This window comes from Mycteria americana, chromosome 4 (genome assembly GCF_035582795.1).
Source record: "Mycteria americana isolate JAX WOST 10 ecotype Jacksonville Zoo and Gardens chromosome 4, USCA_MyAme_1.0, whole genome shotgun sequence".
NCBI classification, from domain to species: Eukaryota; Metazoa; Chordata; class Aves; order Ciconiiformes; family Ciconiidae; genus Mycteria; species Mycteria americana.
In genome coordinates, this window is record NC_134368.1 from 54376050 (window position 1) to 54402632 (window position 26583).

Here is a 26583-nt window from a genome sequence, read left to right on the forward strand (position 1 = left end):
AAATTGGTTAAATAAAGCCCTTGCTACAAATATTACTTGCATTATAATAATAATCTTTCCTGCTGAAACTGTGCTGCAGAAAAGTGTTTTAATTAGTTTCTAAACAGTTTTGGGTAAAAAAGGGGATTACATTTTCATAGAGGTTTTTTTCATATTGTCCTATAAATTGATCAGTGGTTATAAGCAGAGTTCTAAACAACTCCCATCTGTATTAACTAGTACAAAGGCATTTATGTTTTGTGTCAACACACTTCTAAATAGATTTAGAAAATGCAGATCCTAGTGCTGGTGTGCCTCATTTTTTTTTCTAATAATACAGAAAACAATTTTCACTTTGCAACTGAGCGACCAATTGTGTATTGGTAAGAACAACAAGTTAAAAGAGTGGCGAGAGTTGTTTCATGGGCTGGCATGAAATCCAGAAATTCAACACTAGTCAATGATTTTATTTTTCTGGCAGCCTGATTGGAATGGAGAAACAAAAATTATACTTACAGACTTCCCTACCAGCCAGTTGTTATCCCCTAAGAAAGTATCCAAATCTTTCAGTAACTCAGGTGCTTTGTTGGTGAGGATATCATCAAATGCTCGTTTCTGGGGGAAGAACAGAACAGAGATGCACACCAACGCATAAGCACAGCAGTCAGCAAAATTGAATTTTTGGGGGTTTCTCACTTGTGAAAAAGAAAGCTGAAATCTGAGAAAGGTGACAGTGAAATCATTTGGTCTGACCCAAACTTTAGAGTACTCTCAGTTCTCTTTGGAAGAACGAATGTGTTAACATCCCAGTCGGGATTAATACAGCAAACAGCAATTATTTAAGATAAGTAAAGAAATGCAGAGGTAACTGTCATTTGGATACATGCAAAGGGGTACTATAGAATTTAGGAAAGCTGAGGTAATTACCCATGAAGTGGGTTAGATGCCCAAAACACAGCATTCCTGGCTCAGTGAGCCATGACTTAAGCTGATTGCTCCCTTAATGAACATCTGAGAGCTCCTGGATGCTGGGACACGATGTGTGGGGTGATGCTGCTTCACAATGTGTGGGGCGATGCTGCTTGTTTCTCTGAGCTAACAGCCACCCAGCTGCAGCCAGAAGGGAGCCCTGCCATAGACTGGGAAGAATGCATCTATAAAATATATTCCCAATGTCTCACGGTCATTTTTTGGGACTCTCTTGGATGTTATGTTTTCTAGTGTATGTGGTCTCAAATTTCCAGAATCCCTTAAGCTCAGTCTTTCTGTGCTGTCAGTCAAATGCTGGTCAGTTGTCTTTCTTCTACCAGCCCTTCTCTTGTGAGATGTGGAACCTGGGTTTTGAGCTTTTGCTGTGTTTATCTTTGAACTTTTATGTTAGCAGGTTATTCTGCTTTTTTGTCTCCGCAGCAATGAGATTTGAGGTGGTTAAAATATGTTTTTAAAGGTTGAAGTCTGCATTGAAGGGTATGGGCCTTAGTATTTGTATGTTAATGGATGAAGGATGAGGTTGTGTATATGGTGGTGGTTCTCCACTAGCTGTTCCCCATAGCAGAAAGTTTTAAGGCTGCTTTTAAAGGGTGAGCTGTTTCCTTTGGAGAGGGAAACTGTTTCTCGTTTTCTCTTCTCACTTGCATGGAAGCAACTGAGATTGCAGACTGTTGTGATCACCCAGTCTGCCCCATGTGGCACGGTTTGTGCAGTTAATGTGCTTGGCCTAATTTTGGAGGAATCAAGGATCAGGCTTGGTTAAATAAGCACTGCTATACAGGAACAGAATTATTTCAACAGCTTAAAACTCAGGTTAATGGAAAAAGAATAAAATTTAGGAGGGGCAGCAGCCCAAATGGTCCCAAAAAATGCAGGCTGAAATAAAATCAGTATTTCTGCAGACGTGTTCAAAGATTTGACATCATTTTCTGCTATCTGGGAAGAGCTTAGTAACCGAATGTTGTGACTGCAAGTAACAGCCAAAAGTTTGCAGTCCAGAAATTTCATATTTGTACCCTGTGCTGTAGCATTTCCTTTTTTTAGGTAAGTTCCCCTGCCCCCCCTGCAAAAAAAACCCCAAACTATTGTGTGATCGTGACTGTAATGACCTCCCCCAGCTACAGAAGTACACAGTCAACCTGTGGAGCTGATGGGGACACGACCAGGATCCACCTTCCAGACTGGCACGACCTCCTTGTCTCAACTCTGGAGCTCTCCAGCAATGCATGACAAAGGTGTTGCAATGCCAGCTATTTTTTTGGGGGGGTGTAGGGTGAAGGGAGAGCCTGTGCCTGGCACGGAGGGAGCTTCCATGGGCAGCTTCCACCTCTGCTCCCTTCACCTTGCTTGGTTTTCTCTTTGCTACTGGCTAGATAGCATAAAACATCCTTTCATCTTTCTCTGAGGGATGTGTGTTCTTGTAATCACTTGTCAGGCCTGGGGAAGTTTTCTGACTTTACTGTGTGTCAGTTACTTAAACCTGGCCTTGTGTGACCATGAGATGCCACTTCTACCACAAGGTGGTGGCAGTGGACCCAGGAGGAGAGAGGGAGAGCAGCTAATAGTGAGAAAAATGTTAAGAGATTCTCAGAAAGTAAGTTTCTCGATCTTCCTTGGCCCCAAAACACTCCCTTGCATGCACACGTGCGTACAGGCATGTTAGCATTGCCTGTGAACTCTCTTCCCTTTTAAATTAATCACTGGTGACACGATCTGGGTCCTTATTTTGGAGAAGTGCTTGAGTACGAGCTGGGGCACACGCAGGCTTTATCGTGGGAGTTTTCCTGTAAAGGAGTAGCAGTACTGTGGCAGTGGTGCTCTTCTACGCTAACGTGTTAGCAATAGCGTGGCTGTTCCTAAATGATTAAAAATCGTGAGCCAACCTCCCCTCCTCAAATGAGGAAACTTCAGGAAATCACTAGGAGATTGAGTAATTCACATTTTTGAACACTAAAGCCTCCAAATACACTTTCAGATTTTCCCCTGCAAGATTTCAGAGCACTTTCGTATCGTTTCATTATTTATTATTGGTGTTGGTCAACATTTTGTACTCAGTGGTTTCTGTAATAAGATAGACTAGGGTATCTGAAATGTTAGCTTTGCATAAATGGAAGGCGGCTGCACTGGTAGGTAATGGTGAGACCTGTTGTTACACTAGCACTTCCCTAAAAGGGTCAGGTCATCTGCTTGGGCCAGGGCTGCGCGGAGCCATGGTGACGCTGGAGTTAACTCATCCATCACCCTCTTCCCCAGCAGCTGACCTGCATGCTTGCATTTGGGGCTCTGGTTAGAGGGACTGGACTGATGCCAAAAAAAAAAACCGCAAATGCTGTAGGACTTGCCCGTGACTGTGTGTTAAAGTAGCCATGGCAGCGTGTTGGCCTGGCATCAGTATTTGCAGAAGCAGCGCAGAGGACCGAGGAGGGGCCACAGGGGTCTGAAGCGCGTGGTCGCAGTGACAGGGAGGGGCGTGCTGCCTCCCCTCTGTAGCAGTGCCTGCTGTCCTGCACTGCCCTGGTAGCTGAAAAGCATTGTCCCTGGCAGCTGATGTTATTGAAGCTTGATACTTATTAAAAGCCAAGTAGAAATCAAGATGCAGAAATCAAGATGCAGAAATCAAGATGCAGAAATCAAGATGCAGAAATCAAGATGCAGAGGAAGCGGGATGGAGCTGTTAATCCTGTTCAATTAGCAAAGAGAGAGAGATACGTGCTTATTCTGTTTGTAAAAAGGTACAGGTATTGCACTGTGCCGGCTGGGATGGAAGTGTCCTGTCTTTCCCCTTTGAAGAGCAGTTTGATGTATGCGCATATGGCATCCTTGATTCAAGGTGAACCAGTGAGGGGCAGCTCATGGTGGCCTTGTCATTGCTTCCACCGAGGGTGAAAAAAATCTTGTGAAGGAGGAGGTGGGAGGGAGCAGGAGGCCTTGGCTGGATTAGCCTGGAGGAAGAAGCACAGAGCTCCTCTAGCTCAGCTTTGCTGAGGTGAGGCAATGGGCCCAGGGGCTGGCACACGGCAGTTTCTCCAGAGGAGATGCTCAGGTACAGAGTCACGGCTTATGTGCTATCTTTGTTTAAATTAGTGATTATCTTACTCTCACATCCTGGTTTTTCTCTGCCCAAGGGAACAGTGTCATGAAATCATCTATGGTGTCCACAATGGCATCAGCTAGTGCCTGTTCCACAGGCGTCTGACCTGCCAGACCTGTGGGAAGCAAGCATGAGAAGGGAGGTTACTACACGGTAATCGGGCACCTTAGCCAAACCTTGTTTTGTTTACAAATCTGCTTTCCTCCCCTGTTATCCTTTGGCTTGCCTGCAGTCTTCTCAATGCTACTACTTTTTCCCCCTCACTCTTGTTCCACCGACCTGCGTTCATGCTTTCACCTCTGTGCTGGTTCCGGTCATCCTTCTCTTCCTCTCTCAGTTCTTTAAGCCTTACCTGGAAGCTCTGCGGCTCCCATGAACCATATGCCCTTCCTCTGCCAAGTCATCTCCCTTACTGAAACTTTATGCTTTTGAAGGCAAGGGAGGTGCCTCTCCTCTTGGGCATCAAGTTCTGTGAGCCTTCGGTAAAGAGTTGTTAGTGACAGGCACCTAAAAATGCCATTTCTTAATTTTAAAGGCTTAATAACACTTCTGCAGGCTTAACAGCAGGAGTAGCAAGTTTTCACTGTGAAATTAACTATTTTTTCTTTCCTCTTCCATGCATGCTTTTTTTTTCCTGCTGTAGCTGACAGCATGATTAACACCAAAAGGAGAACAGCATGGTCTGAGTTTGCAAGCATTTACCAGAACCCTAGCCTTTGTGGCTGTTGCAAGCCGGTGGAAAAGGTGTTGGGGGAATGCCTACGTCAGAACTTGAGACTGTAAAAGGAGCGCAGCTCCAGATGAGCCTCCCGATAGGAGACGGGGAGGGAGGCAGCGTGGGTGGAATGCAGGCTTTCTCATCATTTTTCATTACCAGGTGGACGCTCGTCATTCTCTTCTCTTGCAAGTAGTAGATTGTATCAAGGATGGAGGAAATCGGCAGGAACACAGTATTGCAGACATGCTTGAAAATATGTTGTGCTAGCGCCTTGAAGAATAGGGCTCTGCACTTCTGCCCGTTTCCTCAGTTGGAAAATGTGAGGTATTTTGAAAGGCGGGTTACATTGTTTTGCTCGGAGTGTAAAAAAAGTAGGCTAGTACTCGCTTCCCAGCCCCCCTCTTCAACTTGCTGACGTTCAGCACACCACAAACCTTTGACCAGACCCGTTTTGCAGATGGTTTTGAATGACAGCTTGCTGACCTAAAGCAAGCCCTGACTACTTTGATTTACTTGCATTACAAAGTCTTATATCACTTTAACCGGTCGAGTACTTCCATAGCATGTAAGTATTTAAAGATGCAAGTGGTGTCACCATCTGATCTAATCCCTCTGCCAGCTCAGAATTGTTGCCTAAATCTGCTTCAGAGTGCTCTGCCTGCTGACTGTGATAATCTCTAATGCTTCCAAAACCTCCTCCTCCTGATCGTCTCTCCGGTTAGCCTGGCAGCTCAAAGTTTAGCTCGAGGGGAAACTGCCCTGAGAGCCTTAGGGAAGCCACAGGTACACGCTTTCTGGCATGCAGTGACAGGTGAATAAGGTTTATTGGCTGGAGAAGTCAGCCCAAACCCCAGGTACTGTATGCAGAAGGGAAACTCAATCAGACGTAAGGGGGATTATTTCTGAGTTTTCTTTTAGGTGTATACACTTAACGGTGCAAATACAGAGCTCAGCCACATGACTTCAGCTCTGAACATCGTAGCATTTCACAATATACTACAGGTTGTTACTTTGAATCTTCTTTTGGTCTGTTTTTTTTCTTTTTTACTTTCTACGTGACGTTTGAGTGACTCGAAACCCTGTCGTACAGCATCCTAGTGAATGTGCCTTGTTCTCTTTCTTCTTTCTGATCTTGGAACCGCAGGGGATGTAGCCTGAGATCTCATCAGGGTTGCCACAGCAGCCCCAACCCAGCGAGCAAAATTGGCACCAAATTATGGTAAGGAAGGCACTGGCAGACAAATTACAGATGCAACGAGAGGCTGATAACCATTAGCTGTTTGTGCCTGGGAAAAGCACTAGTACCAGTACTGCCATGCTGGCGTTGACTTCTGCTTGGTTGGGCTTGCCAAGGTGTTGGTTTGTTTCTGTTTTTGCTGTGGATGTATTTTTCCTGAGCATTAAAGGTAGGTGCAGAACAGAGCAAGAAAATAGTCAAATATGTGTTACCTGATTCTCTGGCAAGGTATCTTGCTATTGCCAGGCTCTGGTGAATGGTAACTCCGTCTACTTCCAGAATGGGGATTTTGCCGAATGGGATAGCTTGGAGGAGAAAGAAAAAAAGACAAACCAACCAAAAGTTAAATCATAGCCCTTAACAGTGGGAGTCTGTAATAGTTGCACTTTTACCACCATGCATTGTTACTGCACTTAACAGTTTCACAGTGTTTCTGTAGGGAAATGCATGGACTAAAAAAAAAGTAAGGTTAAGGGTATAATCAGATCACACTGCAAGAAGGCAACTACAGCATAGAAACCAGGTTTTTCATTTCCTATTTCCTAGCCTTGTGCTGTAAAGGCTGAATGTGCTCCTACATATCCTGGATTCTTTATGCAGGGAAACTTTTCAGTGGAATCTTGGTTTTTCCTTCTCTTCCCTGCTTTTTCCTCCCCAGGAGAGTGCGTGCCAACATTAAGCAAAGTACTACTGAACATTTTGTAGTGCAGGATCCAGCTGGGGTATGAAGTAAGAGTAAAGACTACAAAGGTAAAGACTACAAAGGTGCTTTTTCATTTACACTTGTTTTAAACTCAGAAGCAGTGATTCAGAGCAGTATCTGTATTTCAGAACTTATATTGTGACAAGACGTTTCACTCGACAGTCATCACCAAGAGACAAATATAACTTTCACACTGAACTGCAAATGCTAAGAAGATACTCAAATTTACTTGACTTGGCTTGCACTCAAAAAAAAAAAATTCAGTCAATCATGGGGAAGAAGCCTCCAGGCTTTAAGTATAGGGGAAGACAAACTAAGCAGGCATCATGGATATCTGTAAGAGAGTTTGACATAGGAAATAAATCTTATTTTTCAGTTATTAATTTAGTAGCATAATGTACGTGAAAACTTGGACTGCTGTTTTGCCATGTTTTCGAGAAGCTGCTGGCATGATATCAAATGGGGCTGGAACCTCAGAGCAAAGCTTAGGCTGGGAAAAACTGTCGCGCTTAGGGCACTGAGAATCTGCTCGTGGGAACCCAGTATTGTTCACCAGAGGAACTTCAAATCTCTGCATTTCAAAGGATGCTATTTCATAAATTCCAAGTACGTGATTGCAAGTGCTGGTCATAGCCAAATGCTTTGTACCTGATTTTCATCTGGACTACACTTTATGTAAATAAGATGTATGCCCATCTTAAGACTGTCTTGCAATGTAAAAGGGCGGTAGTGGAAAAGTGAGAACATTGGCTATTGGCAACATGCAAGGTGCTTTCAAACCCAAGAGAACTGTCTTTATGGGACAACGGGAATGACACTTCTATTCCATGAGGTTTTTTTAGTTCTTAATGAAAAGGAAAAAATAATGAAACCTCATACATTTGTGACCCGTTTATCAAATCAACATCATCAATGATGAACACTGCCACGTGGCTCTGTGGTTTAGCATGCAGTATGTGAATCGCATTAGGTAGGGGCTCTTAGATGTCAAATCTGTATCTGCAAAATTAATTTGGCAGCTGCACAAGACATCCAGGACTCGTCTGTGCATTTTTTTTTTTTTTCTGCATCTGAACACAGTATTCATGATAACTATTCCCCCCCCCAAGTTCAGCACACTGTGAAGCTGGTATAAATTTTGATGCTGATGACTAGCAGAAGCAAGAGAGCTCAAAGAGCACTAGCTGCTGTACCCCAGAGAGAAAGCGTGCACTGCTAGTTGTTATTGAAACAATAGTAGACTTGTTGCACAGAGGACTTCATATGTTTGTTATCCAGAGAGCAGCAAGGTCCTGGCAAGTCCATGTATTGCTTCATTGAGAAGCCAGAGAGGAAAACATGCATCTTCAAACGCTAAACTAAAAAGCTCTCTGGTTGTAAAAATGAGAAAAGCCTTGGTTCTGCGCTGTGGATTAACGGTGCAGAGTGCCCTGAGTATCGCTGCTTCCAAAGCCACAGAGCTGTGAAATAACGTTTGCTTATGCAGGACGCCAGCGCGTCTTCCAAGCAAGTGCGAGCAAAGGGGATGAGAGCGCGTGTGACTGCTGGACGTGCCAGCGTGGTCAGCCTACAGCCCACTCCAGATCCCCCCTGACCGCGCAAGGCTGTACACCGATGCCTGACAACAGGTGACAGCAGAAGCGTAGCCAGCTCAGGAGCAATGACTGCTGCCCCTGAAGGGGTTAACCAGCCTTTTTCGGAGGCCCCAGTAGGAGTGCCACTGGGCTGATGCAGTTTTGACTCCGTCAACTGACTAAGCCAGTCTCTGTAGCAATAACTGTCAAAACACGATGACGATCGCTGTTTAGGTTGGGAAACTACAATTGCTTCATCTAGAAACCAAACAGACCATTTTCTGCCGTGTTTACATACGGGGAAAGTCTAAAAGCCATAGCTTTGACTGATGTTTCACTTTGTTGGTCACTACAAGGAAAATGAAAGCTGGTTTGTTTGTATAGATATGTTATTTTTTTAAGAAACCCTTGATTACAGCAAAAGGAGGGAGGCATCTTTCTGACAGCTGAGGAACATGGATTAAGGTGTGAAAGGCAGCTGGGTGGCGGAGTGGTAGTAATCTCTCATGTTCTGTTTCTCAGGAATCTGGCCATTTCTGCATTCCCTTTTTTTTTTTTCCTAGCAGTTCACAGAATTCAAGGGATTGCTGTTCATTCCTTGAAAACATGAGTAATGCCTACGAAGTGCTTCCACCTCAGTGCTGAGCTATTTTGATTAAGACCTGGTTATTCTTTCCTGGAATTTCTTTTCCAGGAAAAGAAATTGAGTTTACAATTAAAAATACACAAATGCAGCTTTGTTTTGTGTGCAATAGAAATATCCATACACTTGCATGGTTCATAATGCAAGTATAAAATTAATAAATGAGAGCAGATTTTATTGCACATTGTCCTGTGAACCTTAAATGTCCAAAAGGCATTATGCTTTGATTTATAGTGAGGCTTGAGGTTTCTTTGCTAAGAGGCAGCATATCTATTGCCATTATTACTAAACAATGGACCATTTAAAACATAACAGATGGTGGTAAATGGGAGATATTCCTTCCTTTCTTGTGTGCTCAAAATGACATTTGATTTTTTCTTAAAAAGAACAGGAAAAAAAAAGTGATTTGAATGTGAACGTAGATTTTTTTTTTTTCTTGCTGATAGAGTGTATGTATATGATTATACACTGACTTTTCTCAAGTATTGAGTTAATAAGCTGTAAATGAGCCCAATTCTGGGAGGTTTGAAGAAAGCACACTTGTTCTGTGCAGATCATTGTAAAAATCTGTCGTTTCTTCTTGGGTGCAGGGCACGCTATTCTTGCACACCAGAAAGTATGGCAGATATCCAGGCTGCTTTACAGCTGAAGAAAATAGCAAAGAACAGTCAAGGGGCAGAAAGTATTTCTAGTACATCTCCTCTGTATTGGAGGAGAAGGTGTAATGGCTTATAAAGTTGCATTTTCAGTCTGGAAAATTTTAGGGAAAAAAAAATCTCTTTGCCTTTGAAACATCATTATCCAAAATTCATGTAGCAAGACGAAAGCTTTTAGTGCCCTGCAGTGAAGTATCTTTTTGCTCTTGTAACTTAAAAGAACAATTTCCTATATTGATAAATTCATAGCAAACCCAGGAGATTGATTGTATATATAAATTTGGCTGTTGTGGGCAGGAATGTGTTCCCTGTGAAAACCGGAGACTTCCTTTTCCAAGTGGAGAAGAGGGGGGTGGATTTGTGCCACGCAGTGTATCCTAAGGAAGGATGAGAAGAGCCTTCACACTGGGTGGGCGCAGTTTGCTGGAGGCAAGGTCAGGGTTTGACAAATGACCTCAATGTGGCCTCTGGACACATCGCCCGTAGCTCGTTTTTTGAAGCGCAGCAAAAACCACAGCCAGGCCATCTACTCGGCTCCAAACTAGAACAGAAAACCATCTGTCTATACATGAATTTAAGCAGAGTTACCCTTAGACTCATGGATATGGGCTTCTGTGGCTCGCTTTGAGCATCCTGCGGTGCTTTTGGCCCCAGCTCTGCTCATTGACGACACGCATTCAAGGAACCTCTGGGGGTGTCCGAATGTACCATGTGTATAAGCATTGTATTAAAACTGCTAAATTCTACACATTTTTGGTGAAAAGCGTGGTTTGTGTGACTCCAGATGAACAAAGCATGTAGGTCGGTTCCTGCCAGGCTCCTACATTAGAAGAGCAAGTGAAAGAGGTGGCATGAAGCTGGATCATGAGAGGGGTCTCATTTGTGTAGAATGAGGGTTGTGGGGGCAAATCATGAAACAGCATGCATTGGAGAGCAATCGTGAATGAACAGTTAAGCCAAAGGAGTGCAGACTGCAAGGATGTGCGTGTCACTTTGCTAGTTTTTCTTTAACCTTGATCGGCTAGGGGGCTGCTTCGTACTTACGTCAGTTTATACCCTTGTGTATCCATATGGATGCCCTTTCCACGGTTTTCAAAACAATGTTGTCTTGCAAAGTTTCCGACTCCCACTTGAGCAAATACGTTTTAAGAAGGAAAGCTACAAAAAACTGTTGCCGTCATCGTATAAACAGCGTCATTTATCAGGCATGCACAAAACATATGAACTTTCCCTTTTAGTTTCTGCTCGCTTTGTTGCTCATCTGAAGTAGAAGGCGCTGTGAACGCCTGTGTTGATTTCCGGATTTAGATTAAAAACTCGCTGAAAAGAGGAACGGGGTTTTTAAAAAGCAGCCTGTTTGGATAACTAAACCTGTAGTCTTCTTTAAATTGAACTTTCATCAGCAAATTCTTGCTTTTTCTGTTATCTCGGTTATTCATTTCTTTTAGCATTGCATGCTGGAATGAAATCTGCACAGACTTTATACTCCCCATGAAGAAAACCTTGACAGAGGGTGAGTGTAAGTCATCAGACTGATCTGCAGTCTCTCTTCTCATTTTATGAAGGACTCACTGAAGTATCTGTGCAATGTTTAGAAGTTGGATGAATTCCTTTTTATACATCCTTTAATTTTGGTTGGCTTTTGCGTCTAGGACTGTGATGTTTATATCGTCTCTGCTGGATACTAAGCAGGGGAGATGAAGCCTGTTATGTGTTAAAAGCAAGGACATCTGTATAAACTGTCTCCATCCCATGAAGTCCCTAAGGGCTGTGATAACTATTCCCATCCTGGCATGCCTATAGGTTCTCACTAGCGTTCAAGCCTTCCCTTTGCCCATAAGCTCCTAGCTCATCCTCCGGGCACGACCCAGGGGACGGTGCTCGTGTGGGCCTGTTTCTCTGTTAAGGACAGGGAGGGGAAACACAACACAGAGCTGAGCACGGTTTTGCCCAAGCCTGGCAGCCAGGCTGGTTGGCTGCTGGTGTGGAGAAACCAGAGCTTAGCGCTGTGCTGTGCTCCTCACCGCTGTTCTCCCTGGCCCAGAGGAGCCCCTAGGCAGATACCGTTTTTAATTTTCTCCTTCCTTAGCTCTTTCTTCCTTTTCCACTCATCTTAACTTCTTCATTATTCTTCTCCTCCTCATCTCTGTTCTTTCCTCCCCACATTTATCCTGACTCACCTCAGCTTTGCTCCCAGACATGAGTTCAGGTTCCCCTGTTTCCCCCGAGCTGACCTGCTCTTCCCCATGCTTCCTCCTGCCTGTATTGAAATCATCCATGGCCACAGGATGCTAAGCAGCCTGTGTTTAAGCATTTGATTGTTCCTCAAAACTTGAATAATTAATGGCTTTGCAATCAAGCAGCTTAGGTTGATGCAATAGTAAGGCAGCTGGATTGGTCAAAGGTGGGGGGAAAATAAATGCAACAGCCATGCTTCTTATTACAATCTCTGTCAAAATAAGTTCTCCTTTGCCTTGAAAACTAACCGTAACTGCTGTTCCTTTCCATTCATATTTAAATTGGATCATGAGAAACAAATATATGAGATACTTCTTATTGGAAGGTGCAAAGTATATGAAAGATGGATTTTTTTGTAAGGCTGGTAGAGGAGCAAGGCCCCTGGGAAGTGATTTGCCTGGAGCTGGAGGCATCCAGAATCCATATCTTCTAGAAAGGGATGACCAGGACAGTGCTCTGATCTAACCTCAGCCCAGCTTTAGTGCGGTAGCTATTACAACTCATATTCTCCGTGGAAGCGATTGCTAAGCTCTACTTTTTACCCAAAGGTAGCTATTTACACATCTTAGAGCTACATCGCAGCAAGTCACGCAGGAAACAGGACAACTGCTCCCTTGAGGAATTCTTGTCTGCTGTCAGGTGCCTCTCAAGATTTATCTATTATCTTGGAAGTATTCTCAGCGTAATAATTAGTCTGTCAAGTTTTGTGAGGACCTTTCAAGCACCATTCCACCCCTCCTAAGCAGTTTATGGGACAGTTACAGCCGTCAGTGCAATCGCACCCTTTGCTATGATGATGAAGTCTGTGTAATTGCCATTGCTTCAAATTCCCTGAATGAGCCACAGAACAAAAGCTGTTACTGCGTGCTAGCCTAATATCTCAAGGGGATGGTAACTTTGTGCACCACTACAGTGGATTTTCTGGTATATCCTGACTTCTGTCAGTGCAATGATGCTTTTTGTGAGGAGCCTATTATATGGCAATACAGATCTTGAATGAGTCTATTATGTGACAGTGTATAGACCTTGAATTGACTACGGTTTAAATGGTGGCAGGGTCAAGTCAAAGTCTGTTCAAAAGGAAACGTAAAATGTGAGTTTGTTTACTTATTTAAATAATTATTGACTTATGTAGAGTGAAGAGTCATGTAAAGCTGCTGCTTGATATTCTTCTGTTTTTTAAAATTCTGTGCTAAAGCTAGTCAACGCTAATACTTACATGCTAGCTTGCTTAAGCTTGTTTATATTATAAACTATTATAAACTTGCCTGAAATCAGCAACTGGAAAATTTACCAAAGATTATCTAATTAGTGACAGAAGGGAAAAAAAGAAATGTTAAGATACAGAAATTTTAATTTCAGAGTGTATAAGCCAAATGACACAGGGGTTTATGTTATAATATGCCTCCCTCTCGCACAAAAAAAGCACCACTTAGGTGTAAACCAAATCAAGCGAGACAGTATTTCTAGGAGCGAGGAGTTACTTATTTGCCTGAAGGACCATTAAGATGACGGCTTGCAGGGGGGAGCCACATGAAAAAATGCCAAAACAAGCAACAGGGCCCATCACACTCCTCAGCCCAGGTCAAAATTAAACTTGCGGCAGCTGCAAGTCTGCTTTCTAAAGGGCCTTTCTGCATGTTAATCTTAATGCACACATTTTCTATTTTCCCATCAATTTTACAGGAGAACTGAGAAATAAGTATTTTCTTCAGAATAATGATAGTATTTTCTGGTTTACATGGTATGATGATTTGGCTGGGAGGTTGGTATTTGTTGCAAAACCTTACTTTAGGTTTGCTTCATCAATTTTCACAAAATTATTCTCTGGGCAGAGACCTGACTCCTTGTGCTCTTAGACAAACTTGAATTCTTTGATTTGTTCCCTTAGTAGCTCAAGAAACATGAAGTGCTCTCTGTGTCCAAACTTCTTTCCTAAGTATTTTTTTCTTCATCTTACTTCATCATACTTGAAGTTTTTGAAAAGAGGGACATTATGTTGTACTTGCAGACTCTGCAGTCAAAACTGGTTTCAGATCTTTCACAGGCAAGTGGGTAAATGCAAACATGCTGTATGCAAGTGTGCATAGCAATTTGTCTGGTATTTCTCTAATCTCATCTCAATATATAATTATGTAATTAGTTCAATTAATTGGACCAATTTTAATGATTTTTGAAGGTTGCAAAATAAGCGGTGCACCACATCGCTATTACATTAGCTGCTGTTACATCAAATGCAGCTGTAATTCCCCTTATCATTGCTAAACACTTACCATCCCTTGGTTTTCACCAGGATGAGACTGACTAGAATCTGCTACTTTATTTCATCTCTTTTTAAAGTAGACCCAGTCCAGACAAAATGGGAAAAAAACTCAAATCCTGAGCTTCATAAGAAAGATCTAAATACAGAATATGAATGACAGTAGTGTAGAAGATCTCTCAGCAGAGTGAACTATGGCTTCGTATGTGCAATGGGTTGGATGGATCCCCTGCTTTCATATTTACTGTTGAACACAACAGTAATTGAACTTTTTTGGCAAGGATCCTGTTACCTGCTGCTTTTTCCTGAGGACTGGTGCTTTTTCCTCTTCAATCCCTGCCTCCACGGAGGGAGCTGAGGCGCATTTTGAAAGTTCAGGACAGTAGAGAATGCACGTGGTTTGTTTTCCTTATGGCAAATGGTGCATCTCTGCTGTATGCAATATTGCTGTAGTGTAAAGACACACAAACCCTATACCACCTAGTCCCTAGCTAGGAGGCAACCATTTCTGGCGTTGAGTCATGGCCTGCAAAGTCAGTGTTGAGGTCCCTTGGGCAGATTGGGGCAGTGGCTATTGGTCTTGTTGTACAGTGTAAGGCTGTTTACTGCAAAGCCCTGTTGCTAGCTTTTATTCAGAGTTTTGCTGAATGATTTGCCTGTGGGAGATTACTTTGTCTGGAAATAACAATGAGTAACGATTGCTTCACAAAGGAGGAGTAGGAGGAGGTAGTTATCAGCTAGTTGATCTCCGGGCAATTTCCTTAGCAGCATTACATTGTTACACATACAAACAATCACAGAATCGTATAGGTTGGAAAAGACCTTTAAGATCATCGAGTCCAACCCTAAACCTAACACTACCAAGACCACCACTACACCATGTCCCTAAGCACCTCATCCAAACGTCTTTTAAATACCTCCAGGGATGGCGACTCAACCGCTTCCCTGGGCAGCCTTACCTTTACTCTTGTTTTAGTTGATGAACCTCTTAACTTGCATATTGTCTGCAATGCAGATGTCACTGGTGGCAAATGCCGCCATTACATTAGTGCTTGAGCTGGGATTCAGGGAGCCTTCCAGAAGCAAAAGTTTAGCACCCTGGTATGAGATGTAATAGCACTTTCAGACGTGCATGCAACTATTGCTTTGTAGGTGCACTTTCCTGGTCAATTAGCATGATACATTCCAGTTCCCATCCACTGACTGACTGGGTGTCTACAGAAGCCTGAAATTCAAATAACTCTTAAGCCAGCATAAATTTTGCACAGATGATTTCACAAATCTGAGAGCAGCAGCTCCCACATTTTACTAAACTTCTTATCTGCTTTGGAATTTCGTCTAGGGATCAGTCATAGTAGAGGCTGCTGTGAAAGGCCATTATGCAGAGAAAACGAAAAGTCTTAATTAACCCTTGGTAAACCTGCTAACAAACCTTTCACATCACAAAGAAAAACAAAGACATCCAATGGTTAAATGACTTAACCAACATTCGTTAATGCAGCAGATACAGCTACAAACTCTGTGGCTTAGGATTTCTAGGGTGCCTGTGCTCCCAGTGTTTTGGTGGTAATAGCATTGCAGCTAGACATACACTGTAGTGAACAAGTAAAATACATATAAAACTTCACTGGGAGGTTCATGATGTGAGCACTGAAGAAAAGCATAGGAAGGATTTTCCTGCATTGTGTCTTGCGCTGGCTTGGACATTAGGGCCATCATCAATATCCAGAGAGAGATGCAATGCCTTTACTTTGGCTGATAGATCCACTGTTAGAACATCTTATCCTAGGATATGAATGCCTCTGTAGCCTTTAAGTCACTACTTATGCTTTGTCTTTTTAATTTGTCTTGCTTAAAAATCAGTATGCAAAACTCTACATAGAATTATACTTCGCTAATATTCTCTGAACTTTGTTTCAGGACATAAGTGGGTGTGTGTACATGCGAATATGTGCATAGTTAAGTATGAAAAAGGCTTATGCAGAGCTTTCCTCAGTCCATCTGAATTCTCAATCTCACCTTTGGTTTCTACCCTGCTTCCCTGAGAACTGCGATGGGAGAGAAATAAGCTATACCACATGGTCAACAGGCTTAAGCTCTCACAAAGAAAAGGTTTCCAAAGTCAGTCATCCCTAACTGAAAATACCCCATTTTCACTGCTTCATTTACACTCCACTCTGTGGGTTGTTAGTGTTTTCTAGATTTGAGCACCACAGATGGTTTCAGCTGCCACTTGGAGAGCAGCAGTGCTTGAGTATTTGTCGTTCAACTCACTGCAAACATTATGGGAAAGACCAAATTTAACTGTGCCCTACAAGAATTTGGTAGCCCACTGGCTGGGCTTATTAAATGGTGTGAAAGCCTATCAAGAAACATTGCTTGATTAATAGAAATCACCTTGTGCATTAGTTGTGCCTTCTCCCCAAACTAAAGGCGTTATTCTTCATTCTGGATGTGAAAAGTCATAGCCTGTGTAGCAAAATATGGGCCAAATCCATGAAAGGAAGACACAGACATCTCTGATTTCATATCCCCAGTCTCTAAACTCAAGATCTGTTTCATTTGAACTAAGGCTAATTTAATGAACAGAAATAACAAATAGCTTTAATAGCTGGAAAGAGGCTACTTTAACTAAAAAACATGAAATGGTGGGGTACAGTAGTCTGCAGAGTACTCTTGGAAGGGCTGGTAGGGCTTGTTCTTAGGAACAATTATTTTCTACCATCTCTTTTGATCCTTTTGTTTTCTCTTTGCTATATCAGCTGATTTTTTTTTTTTGTTTTCTCTCATCACTTTTCCTCTCTGAAGAACTTTCTGGTTGCATAGGAGTGTCCTTCTAGACACTTATTTCCAATTTGAATTTCTAAACCCAGGGTGAAGGCTGCGATGTGGTCTTTGAGACCATATCCTCCAAAGAACCTGAGAAGATTAGCATGCTTTGGTTAGCTTTAGGCAGACAAAAGTGGAACTGAATTGCTAAGGAGTAAAAGCCCAGCTGGGTGACAGCAGGTAAGTCATTTTAGATTGTCTGAAGATTTGAATCTGGACTTCTGTGAGGGCATCAGGAATGACATTTTGGCTGTCTAGACAATAAAATTCCCATAGGCTTAATTAAAGCCAAGAATTAAATGTATTTCTGCTCATGAAACATATAGGTACCTCTTCAAGTGCTTTGCTTTTTGACAGCGTTTCTAGCGGAGCTTCAGATATAAGATCCTGTGCTACTTACTTGGTTTGATTTTGGGCCAGTCTGCTGCTTCTATCCTGTGGTCTTCATACTTCTTGCCCGAATAGGCAAACAGGTAGCGGCTGATTTCTGCTCGTCCTCGCAGATTGAAGTATGTCAGCTTGTACTGTGGCATGCTGGATCCCTGAAAGGAAAGACACCGTGTTGCTTTAGATATGAGTAACTCAACTCCCTTTACAAAAGCGCACCATATGCTCGTTTTTGAAAGACATGCTTGTACAATGCAAAGGACATATTACACTAAGCCATGATGTCTTGTACTTTGCAATCATTGCATTAGTCACAGCTTTTCGTTCTGCATTTGTCAGCCACAATATTCAGACGTGGACAATGACAGTTAAACCTGCAGTTCCTCCTTGTGTATCTCCAGAAAGATGGCTTGATTTTTTTCAGGCATATTAAGAACTTTCAGCTTTCACTTATTTTTCTTGTGACTCCAAACTCAGGCCATTTTTATAAAGTGTTTTTCAGAGTGCAAATCTAAAATTATATACTGTAACAGAAGATAGTTGCTGTCTTGAGCAGCAATTTTGTTCAAGCCTGCCCTGCTCAGCCTCTATTGCTTATGGAGACCTTCCTCCAAGACCAAATCATGAGAATTGCCAAACTGTTGTGATTTTTCTCATTAACTATTACCCTAGTTGTGTAGATAATTGACCCAAGTTATTTTAAAAGGAAAATTTGCTATGGAAACCAGTCTATACTGTTGTTTTGATAAAATTGTCATCAAATTCTCAGTTTCTTGTACAGAAGCCAAAAGAAAACTTGAAGTTACTTTGTTAGGTTTTCATGTGATTTTTTTTTTTCCTTCTGTTGTAGCTAGGAATCATGTAACAGGAAGGCTCTATTTGTTTGTCGGTGTAACAGGCAACAAAAGAAAATACTCATGAATTTGGTTGTACAACAAGGATGGTGCAGGAAAGGTGAACAGCTAAGGCCGCTTTAAACCAAAAGTAAGCTTTTAAACTCTGCAGATATAGCACCTTAATAAGAGAGATCTACGAGCTCAGCTAAGATTTAAATGTACTGGCTAAAAGAAACTAAAACAACCATCCACCTCCTCACCCAAAGCACAACCCTTTCTCATTTTGGCCTTAAAGTAGACCTTGCATGTCATTTACCATTCTTTTATAACCATCAGATTCAGAGTGTTAGTAATAAAACATGCAACACAGATCATCCGCACTAGGAAAGAAAGGGGACTTTTTTTTAATGAGTAAGTGCTACTACATAACCTTGCAATAAAAACACCCCCCTATTTAGTCATCTTGCCTTTGAAAACGTATGCTTGAGGGCAGATGTATCATCAGCTTTCACTTTAGAGGGAGAGGCTCTTTGTTCAGAAACTGGGAAAGCTTGCACTTAATTCACCCTGAAAAGAGCAAACTGCCTTTGCTGCTTTCTCCTCAAAAGTCAAAACATCTACTTTGCATCCTCAGAGCAGCAAAGGCAAAAAAAAAATCACAGCAAATGAGCACATTGCAGGCTGCTCAACTTATTGTGGAAGTTACCTGTTCCCCCGCAGCACACAGCAGGGCCAGAAGAGATTGTTGGTAAGTGGAGACTTTTCACAGCTGATGGCCCAGCAGAGAAGCAGGAGCAGAGAGGAGAGTTACCAATGGAGATATCTACAAGTGTTTCAAAACAAAGACACCACCACAATTAATTTTTTCAAGTCAAGGAAGCGTGTTCCTTTGCGCTGTATAAAAGAGGGAAGCTGCAGGCAAAATTAGTTACATTAGGATGTGGTTAGTTTTCTAGATGTGTTAATTACCACAAAATAAGTTTGTCTGCTGCTTGGCGAACACAGCTCGCAGATTACAGGTGTAACTCTTTCTTTCTCTAAAGAGAAAAACGTTGACAATTCCAAATTTTCCAAACATGTTTTAGGTAACCAGCAAAACTTTGCTACTCTATTTTCAAATTTTGTGCCCAGATTTGTTACTTTTTATGCTTTATTGTGCTTATATAATAATACTATATATTATTATACTTTATTATTTATTTATGCAGGATGAGTTTGGATTGTATGTCTACAAAGTTAATGTAGGCAGGGAGGATGAGCTTGGAGCTTTTTTTTTCCCCCTGCTTCTGATTTTGTGTGGTCAGCTGAGAGCGAGGAATGGCATTTCTAAAAGAGCATGTGTTATCTGAGGTTCAAACTAGACATGACTTAGTGATTTGGGAGTAAAAGGGGGAAAAAAAACCTACTTGATTCTTACTTTCCAATTTTTTTAGAGGCAACTTGTGGTTTAGCCCCAGCCAGCAACTAAGCCCCATGCAGCCGCTCGCTCACTCCCCCCCTGCTGGGATGGGGGAGAGAATTGGAAGGGTAAAAGTGAGAAAACTCATGGGTTGAGATAAAGACAGTTTAATAGGGAAAACAAAAGCTGTGCACGCAAGCAAAGCAAGACAAGGCATTCATTCACTCCTTCCCATGGGCAGGCAGGTGCTCAGCCATCTCCAGGAAAGCAGGGCTCCATCAGCATAACGGGTACTTGGGAAGACAAACGCCATCACTCCAAACGTCAATCCCCTTTCTTCTTCTTCCCCCAGCTTTATATGCTGAGCATGACACCTTATGGTATAGGATATCCCTTTGGTCAGCTGGGCTCAGCTGTCCCAGCTGTGTCCCCTCCCAGCTTCTTGTGCACCCCCAGCCTCCTCGCTGGTGGGGTGGGGTGAGGAGCAGAAAAGGCCTTGGCTCTGTGTCAGCACTGCTCAGTGCTAACGAAAACATCCTATGTTATCAACACTGTTTTCAGCACAAATCCAAAACACAGCCCCATACTAGCTACTGTGGAGAAAATTAACTCTGTCCCAGCCAAAAGCAGCACACAAGCGAATACTTCTGGTTCAATCTGCATTTGGAGAGGACACGACCTTTAGCATGCAAACCCCAGTGTCTGCTGCCCTTCGTTAGGGGTGTCCGCAGAGCTTTCTTCATAAACAGCAACAGAAATTCCAGTGCCCTGGACTTACTACACCGCTCACAAATGGCTCCAGTATCTCAGCTACCTCTAGCCCCCTTAGCCCCGTGTTAGCAGAAAGTTGTTGACAGCTGAAAGGCATTTAAAAGCACAAGAACAGAAGATTTTAAGGTACAGTCATGAGGAAGGCAGTAGACAGCTATATGTAGAGCGGGCTGGAGATGAGTGAAGCGTAACATTTCTGGTGGCGAGTACTTTGAAAGAGTCTAATTCTTACTGTGGGAGAACTTTATATACAAAGACATGTATAATCAGGAGTAGTGAGATGATGTAAAGAAAAGGGAATTTTGGCTGAAGATCAGGAAGTCTTTGACTCTGGAATATTTTGGGCTGTCAAGGAAGCAGTGGAAACTATTGTTTGAAATGTCTAAAGCAAAGCTAAACAAATTTCTAACGAATACACCATAAGGAGTAATCAAATATTTGCAGTGCTGATGCACATTTAAGCTTACGAATTTTTTTAGGTGAACCAAAAAAACCCAACCTTACAGTGAGTTTACCAAAAATACTTGACATTTTAAAGGCCTCTACAGCTTTATTGTAAGCATGTTTTTATAAATGTTTGTAGGTTTTATTTTTTATTTGTATTCATTGTGAAATGTCAGGAGTAGGGCTTCCTAAACAATTACAGATATATTTCTAAATGAAAGAAATGGTTGTGTTTGGAATAGCTTTTTGCCAAACATACAAGTAAGTTGTTGGTTTTTTTCCTTATCCTCCTTTACCTCATTTTCCCAGTGTGTTTTGTAAAGGAATAGATCATGAGAAACAAATTAAAACCCTTTAAAAAATGTCCAAAATGCTTAAATGATTGAAAAATATCACTTCGAGGGGAAAAAGGTCTATTTTGGGTCTTTGACTTTGTGCTTTTGGATTTTTTTTTTGGGGGGGCAGGGGAATCTTTAAAATTATTTAAAATTATTTCTCTTTTTTTAGATTTAGTCATGGCTTAAAAATACTGGAAGATGTTGGTGGGGGAAGGACCTTAGTGCCTAGACTTGCAAACATTTAGCCACCTGTTTAGTGCTATTAAATCTGTTCAGATGAGTTCATTGCAAAGCCAAGTGTGTATAAATGCAGGAGGGGGCTGATTTACCTTTTGCCAATAAATCTGCCATCTAAGCAGTGGTTTTTCAATTTCTAAAGCGATGAATACATGGCTGGGACACACCTGTACACCTGCTCTGCCCTACATTGACAGCACCTGTGGAAACCTCAGCCCCAGTTTTATCGCATACAACTTCCAAAGCAGTGAACTCAACTAGTCTAAATTTACTACTAAATTGGCTTTAACACTTTAAAGTTGTTGACCCTTTTAGCTGATTTTCTAACTTTCCTCTGTGGCTTTCTTAAAGCCAGCTTAACTGGCTTTAACATACCTTCAAACAGAAGATTAGTGGATCTTGTGATTAAATTCAACTTTTGGAGCCACTCAGTGACAAAATCAAACAGAAAATCTGAGAGAAGGTCAAATATGTGTAAAAGGCGGCATCCTCCACGTTACTCATGAGTCAAAATTCAGGTTGAAGTTACAAGCATCTCGGACATCTTAGGACAGATTTCAAATAATTTAAGACTGTTCATGTCTTTATGGAGATACTGTATTACCTGATGAATTTGGGATGCTTTTATTCCAGTTGAAGCAGGACCGAGCAATCAGTTTGAAAACTTCAAGCAAGATTAGAGTGAAAAACCAGAGCCCAGGAAGGAATCAGTGTCATTCTCTGAGAACTAAAACGCTGAATTTCAGATAGCACTAGTACAGAAGAGAAATAGCCCTGGCAGACTGGAAACTGCATGAACGTACCGGGAGGATCCAGAAGCAAACAGTCCCAGTGTCTGCAAGGTATGCATTGCTTTTGCTTTTACTGGGTGACAGCGTATGTGTCCCCACGCTGTTTTACAGGGTGAAGCACAAGCGCGCTGCCTGCATTTCGCCTGCTCGAGAGGAGTTTTGGGTGCGTGCCCTGTGCAGCCCCGAGCAGGCCGCCTCTGCCAGCCGCTGTGCAGTCCTGCACGCCCAGCCTGAGCCTTCGCCCCGTGGAAGGAAACACCAAAACTCTGCTGGACTTTGCAGAGGAACAGCGTTTCATCTCTGTTTTGGAAAATCCAGCCCTCAAAGTAATACGAGGAACTATTCCTCAGGCTAGTAACAGACACCAAAACCTGAATGCAGATACTCAGTATATGAATTCAGAAAAAAAAATAAAAACAAAAGGCAGCACTTTATTTCATTTTCTTGGATAAGTTTATTAATGTTTGAGGCGACAGGCAGCAGAGAGCTTTTCCCTGAGCTGGGGGCAGATGGGGAGAAACCAGCTAAGTTGAGCTATTTGTCACATCCATCCAAAGTCTGACAAAGGACCTCGTGGTGCAAAGTCCGCTTTAATTGTACTTTGCACCGTGAGAAACTAAGGGTTTCCTTGCCTTAAGGCTTCATCATTGTTAGAGGATTTAAAAAAGCCCAACTATTCCCTCCAGCAAGCAAGACTTGTGGGGTTGGTTTAAGGTTCACCTGGGTATTTCTAAAAATCTGGGACTCGAACCGGCTGCCTGGAAGAGATGATGCATTGCACTGTATGTATATTTATTTAACATGAGGGTTCTTCATTAATTTAGGAGTCACCTATGGAAAGCACAGCAGCTAGCACCTGACACAATGCTGCCCCGGCCCTGGGCCTGCCAAAAAGGGGAAGCTGGAGGTCTCGGCTGCCTGTAGTGTCGTCATCCTCGCTTGAACTGCAGCCAGACCAAGACTCGGTCCTTGAGGGAGCTCCGTTTCATTGCCCTGTGCAAATACAACTCAGGGCTGCCTCTGCGAACTCAGGGCCTGTCATCGGCCACTGGGAGAGCAGGCTGGACCTCGGAACCTCCCGGAGGAAAGCCAGTGCCTGCTGAAGGGCGTGAGAAGGGAAGGCGCTGCCATGTCTGAAGAGGAAGGTGAAAAAGTCCCTCTGAGGACTAGCGAGTGATGGTTCAGTCAGTGCGTACCTCTGTTTATTTTATTATAAGATTAAGCTGTTATATCACTTTGGAATGTTTGGGTTGCTGGAGCTGATATTATACGTTCCATTTTCATGATTTTGTAAGGCCAAAGTATAACAACAACTCGGATTCCAGTCGTGTAAGCCTACAGGTATCTTTCTGCCAAGAAGCATCTTGCTTTATGAAGCGTGAAACAGAGTTCGTGCCCTCTCCAAGCAATAATCTAGCCAAAGCCGAAAAGCTTGGTGGACGTTTTTCTTTCTTTTTGTTCTTAGTGCTGCTTTCAAAGCAGTTGCTATTTCTTTACAAGGTGTTTCTGCAAAGTTGGCCTGGAAATTCAATGAGTACATTTGCAATGGATGCATACTCAACAGCCTGATTTGGGTAGAGGGGGCAGTGTAATTTCAGCCCATTCATATATTTACTCATGTATTTCTGTGATGTCCTAGATGCACCATGCCACGTACACAGCTTGAAGTTCTTACAACCAGTATCGGCTGACCATTTTCCATTAATGGTAATACTGGCATTTCAGAGGGAAAACTATTCCTTCTTTTCCTGACTCCCAGTCATAGGGCCCAGTAGTGCTAATGTCAATTAGGAAACTCAATTTAAGAAAGGGAAAGAAGAGAAGCTGGCTGGGTGTACCGGGTTTTTTCTTTGTATATACAGACAAAAGAGTCTTCACACATTAGACAAGAATTTTTCCTTAGGCTCTCAGGAGTGACCTATCCAAGTATGAAGCATGGATTTTTGGTTCTGATCCTTAGGGGTTGGGGAGAGTTGTGTTATTTTATGGAGTACAAAGAAAGGTTTTTAACCAGGAAAGAGACTTACTCTGCCTTATTTCGCCTGAGAAACATAAGGAATATTAAGTTCAGTTTTGCCTGTCTTGCTTATTGTCCTTCTCAGATATGTGAAATCCTCATGCCTGTAATTGGAGAGCAGAGTATTAAAGCAGCTTTCTCCTTCCTCAGTTTTAAAAAAATGTTTCTTTGTCCAAGTGAGTCTTCCTGCCTTCATTTTTTAAATTTTCAGTTTTCAGAGGAATGAACCAGAGAGACAAGACTTAAATAGCTATTGTAGAAGGCAAGTAAAGAAAAGCTTCCACAGCTATAACTTTATAAAATGCACTTTGCAGTTTTAGCAAGGTGGGAAAGATAGAAAATGTCCAGTGTCCAGTATTTCTTCCTTTTCATTTAACCCACCTAACCTAACAGTCAGAAAGGTTTGGGGAAAGGCATGCTTGGTTACCTTCTCCTGCTTGAGCAATGCTGAAAGGGCAGGAGCCAGCTGGGAAGCAGCCTTGCCTTGTCTGCAGGGCACGGTGCAGCTCTCCTCCTGGTTGCCGATCAAATCGGTTGCTAGAGGAATGCCTTAAATTTTTTCCCTCGGATGAAAAATTATTCTCTCTAAAGATTCTCCATTTTTATATTTTAAGTCTAAGTTCAGAGTTGAAATTACAGACAGAAATAGTGATGTATTGGCCCTTTTTGGAGAGAAAAGAGTCTGATGGTGAGAAATCTGCCTGTGCCAGCAAGAACCAGCCACGGGGTGGCTGTTGGTCGCCTTCTGACTCCTTGCTTGTGAGGAAGGCTGGCAACTCTGCCTGGCAAAGGCACTGGCTTAATCCAAGCTGTTCATCCGGACGTAAGTAACACTAAGACAAATAACTTCTGCCTTTCCCTGGAAAAAACTGAGGGGTACGGTAGGTATCTTATGTGATGTACTCCCTGAATGGGGAAGCTAATCACTTTGGGATTCCCGTTAGGAAACAGAGAATCGAAGATCAAGACGGTCCTCTCTTATTGCACAGCGAAAAGGAAAAATGCTCATTTTCCTTTTCTCAAGCATAAACTTCACCTGCTTTTAACACAGAGTCAAAAATATTAGAGGCTTAAGAGATATTTTCAGCCTTTGAAAACTAAAAATAGTAATGATTTGTTGGTTTGTGGTTTTTTTCCTGCCAAAAGATGTTTTTATTAATACTTTTTTAGCAAAGAAAATAAGAACATTTCTGCCGCCCTTTTGTTGGAGAAGGATTGGAGAATATTGGCAGATTAATGGAAGACTGCAAATCTTCCAATGGAAGATTTCCACAGCAGTCTGTGTTTTGACAGAGAATAAAGTGAAAAGCTTTAAGTAATTCTATCTAATTCCTGTCAGCTCTGTCTGACATAAACTCTCTTTCTGAAAAGCGGTGGTCTCTTTTCCTGCTTTGCCCCAGTTATAGAAAATAAACATTTTAATTTGATCCCTTCTTTTTCTATGCCGGATAACAATCCGGACCTTGGAGAGAAAAGAGCTAAAACCTGCACACTCTTTTCTGTTTAATACACAAATCATCTGAAGTAAATGTTCATGCAGTTTGCTGTAGGGTTGAGTTTTGAAATAACAACCACAAACGTAATGGTTGTGGCCTGATACTTCTTAGCGTGATTTTAAAGATTACATATATGTACAGCTTAAAGCACATATATTTTTTTTTTTTAGTGGGATTTTGCATGTCATTTCCCAGTGTGCTGGTTATTTGCAACCTGTGGTAGAAATTAGTCTCCTAACATGAGAAGAGTTTTTAAGGCATTGCTGTGGGATTACTGAGGAGTACTAATGATATGAGTATGTTAAGTGACCTGAGTAAAGTAAAAAGTTTGCCTAAGAAAAAGTAAAGTAAAAAGTTTACCTAAGAGTAAAGTAAAGTTTACCTAAGTAAAGCTCCGCCGTGTGAGAGAGGGCTTTTGAAAGCCTGAGCTGTCAGTGTGTGGGTTTAAAAAAGAGGCTGTGGGGAGCTTAAAGCAATTATCTGTCCAAGGAAGCTCCGGGCTCGGTTTGCTGATGTGGGAAATCGGAGCTCTAGAAAAATCTTTCAAGAACACTGGGAAAAAAGCACACCTTGGTGAAAGAGGAGGATTAGAAAAATACTTATTCTGTTAGGGTTTTTTTGAAGGTGAGAGTTCATTGTGTCTGGACAGTGAATGGGTGGTCACTGCCAAGACGGTTGTTGAAGGAGAACACCAGGGTCCGCTGGCTTTCTTCACGCTGACTTCCTCGCTGCTGCTCTGCATGTGCCTGCCCTCAGCAGCTGCGGGCGGGGTGATAAGAATTCAGGTGTTTGAAGCTCACCCCAGTCATTTTGACCGAAGGGACTGAGGGAGCGCTTACACAGCAGGTATGAGAGGCAGAGAGGCGGTGACGGACGGGGCTTCGCTGGGCTGCCTCGGCAGCGTGCTGCTCCTTCTGCCTTGCGTGCCAGGCGCTTCAGTTTAGGGCCT

General features: G+C 42.4%; 1 protein-coding gene across 3 annotated transcripts in view; it reads right to left on the reverse strand.

The window, feature by feature from the left end:
- HPGDS (hematopoietic prostaglandin D synthase) overlaps positions 1–26583 on the reverse strand; it is a 33144-nt gene that overhangs the window by 3252 nt on the left and 3309 nt on the right. For 2 of the 3 annotated variants that reach the window (XR_012775548.1, XM_075500581.1), the window contains exons 2-5: positions 17319–17460; positions 6228–6320; positions 4066–4175; positions 496–594 (exon numbers count right to left, since the gene is read on the reverse strand). Coding sequence is in view for 1 of the 3 variants with exons in the window: in XM_075500581.1 (XP_075356696.1) it covers positions 496–594; positions 4066–4175; positions 6228–6320; positions 17319–17451 (435 nt within the window). In the remaining 2 variants the exon portion in view is untranslated. Of the gene's footprint in view, positions 1–495; positions 595–4065; positions 4176–6227; positions 6321–17318; positions 17461–18847; positions 18911–26583 lie in introns of all 3 variants that reach the window. The other variant, XR_012775549.1, reaches the window with a different exon arrangement.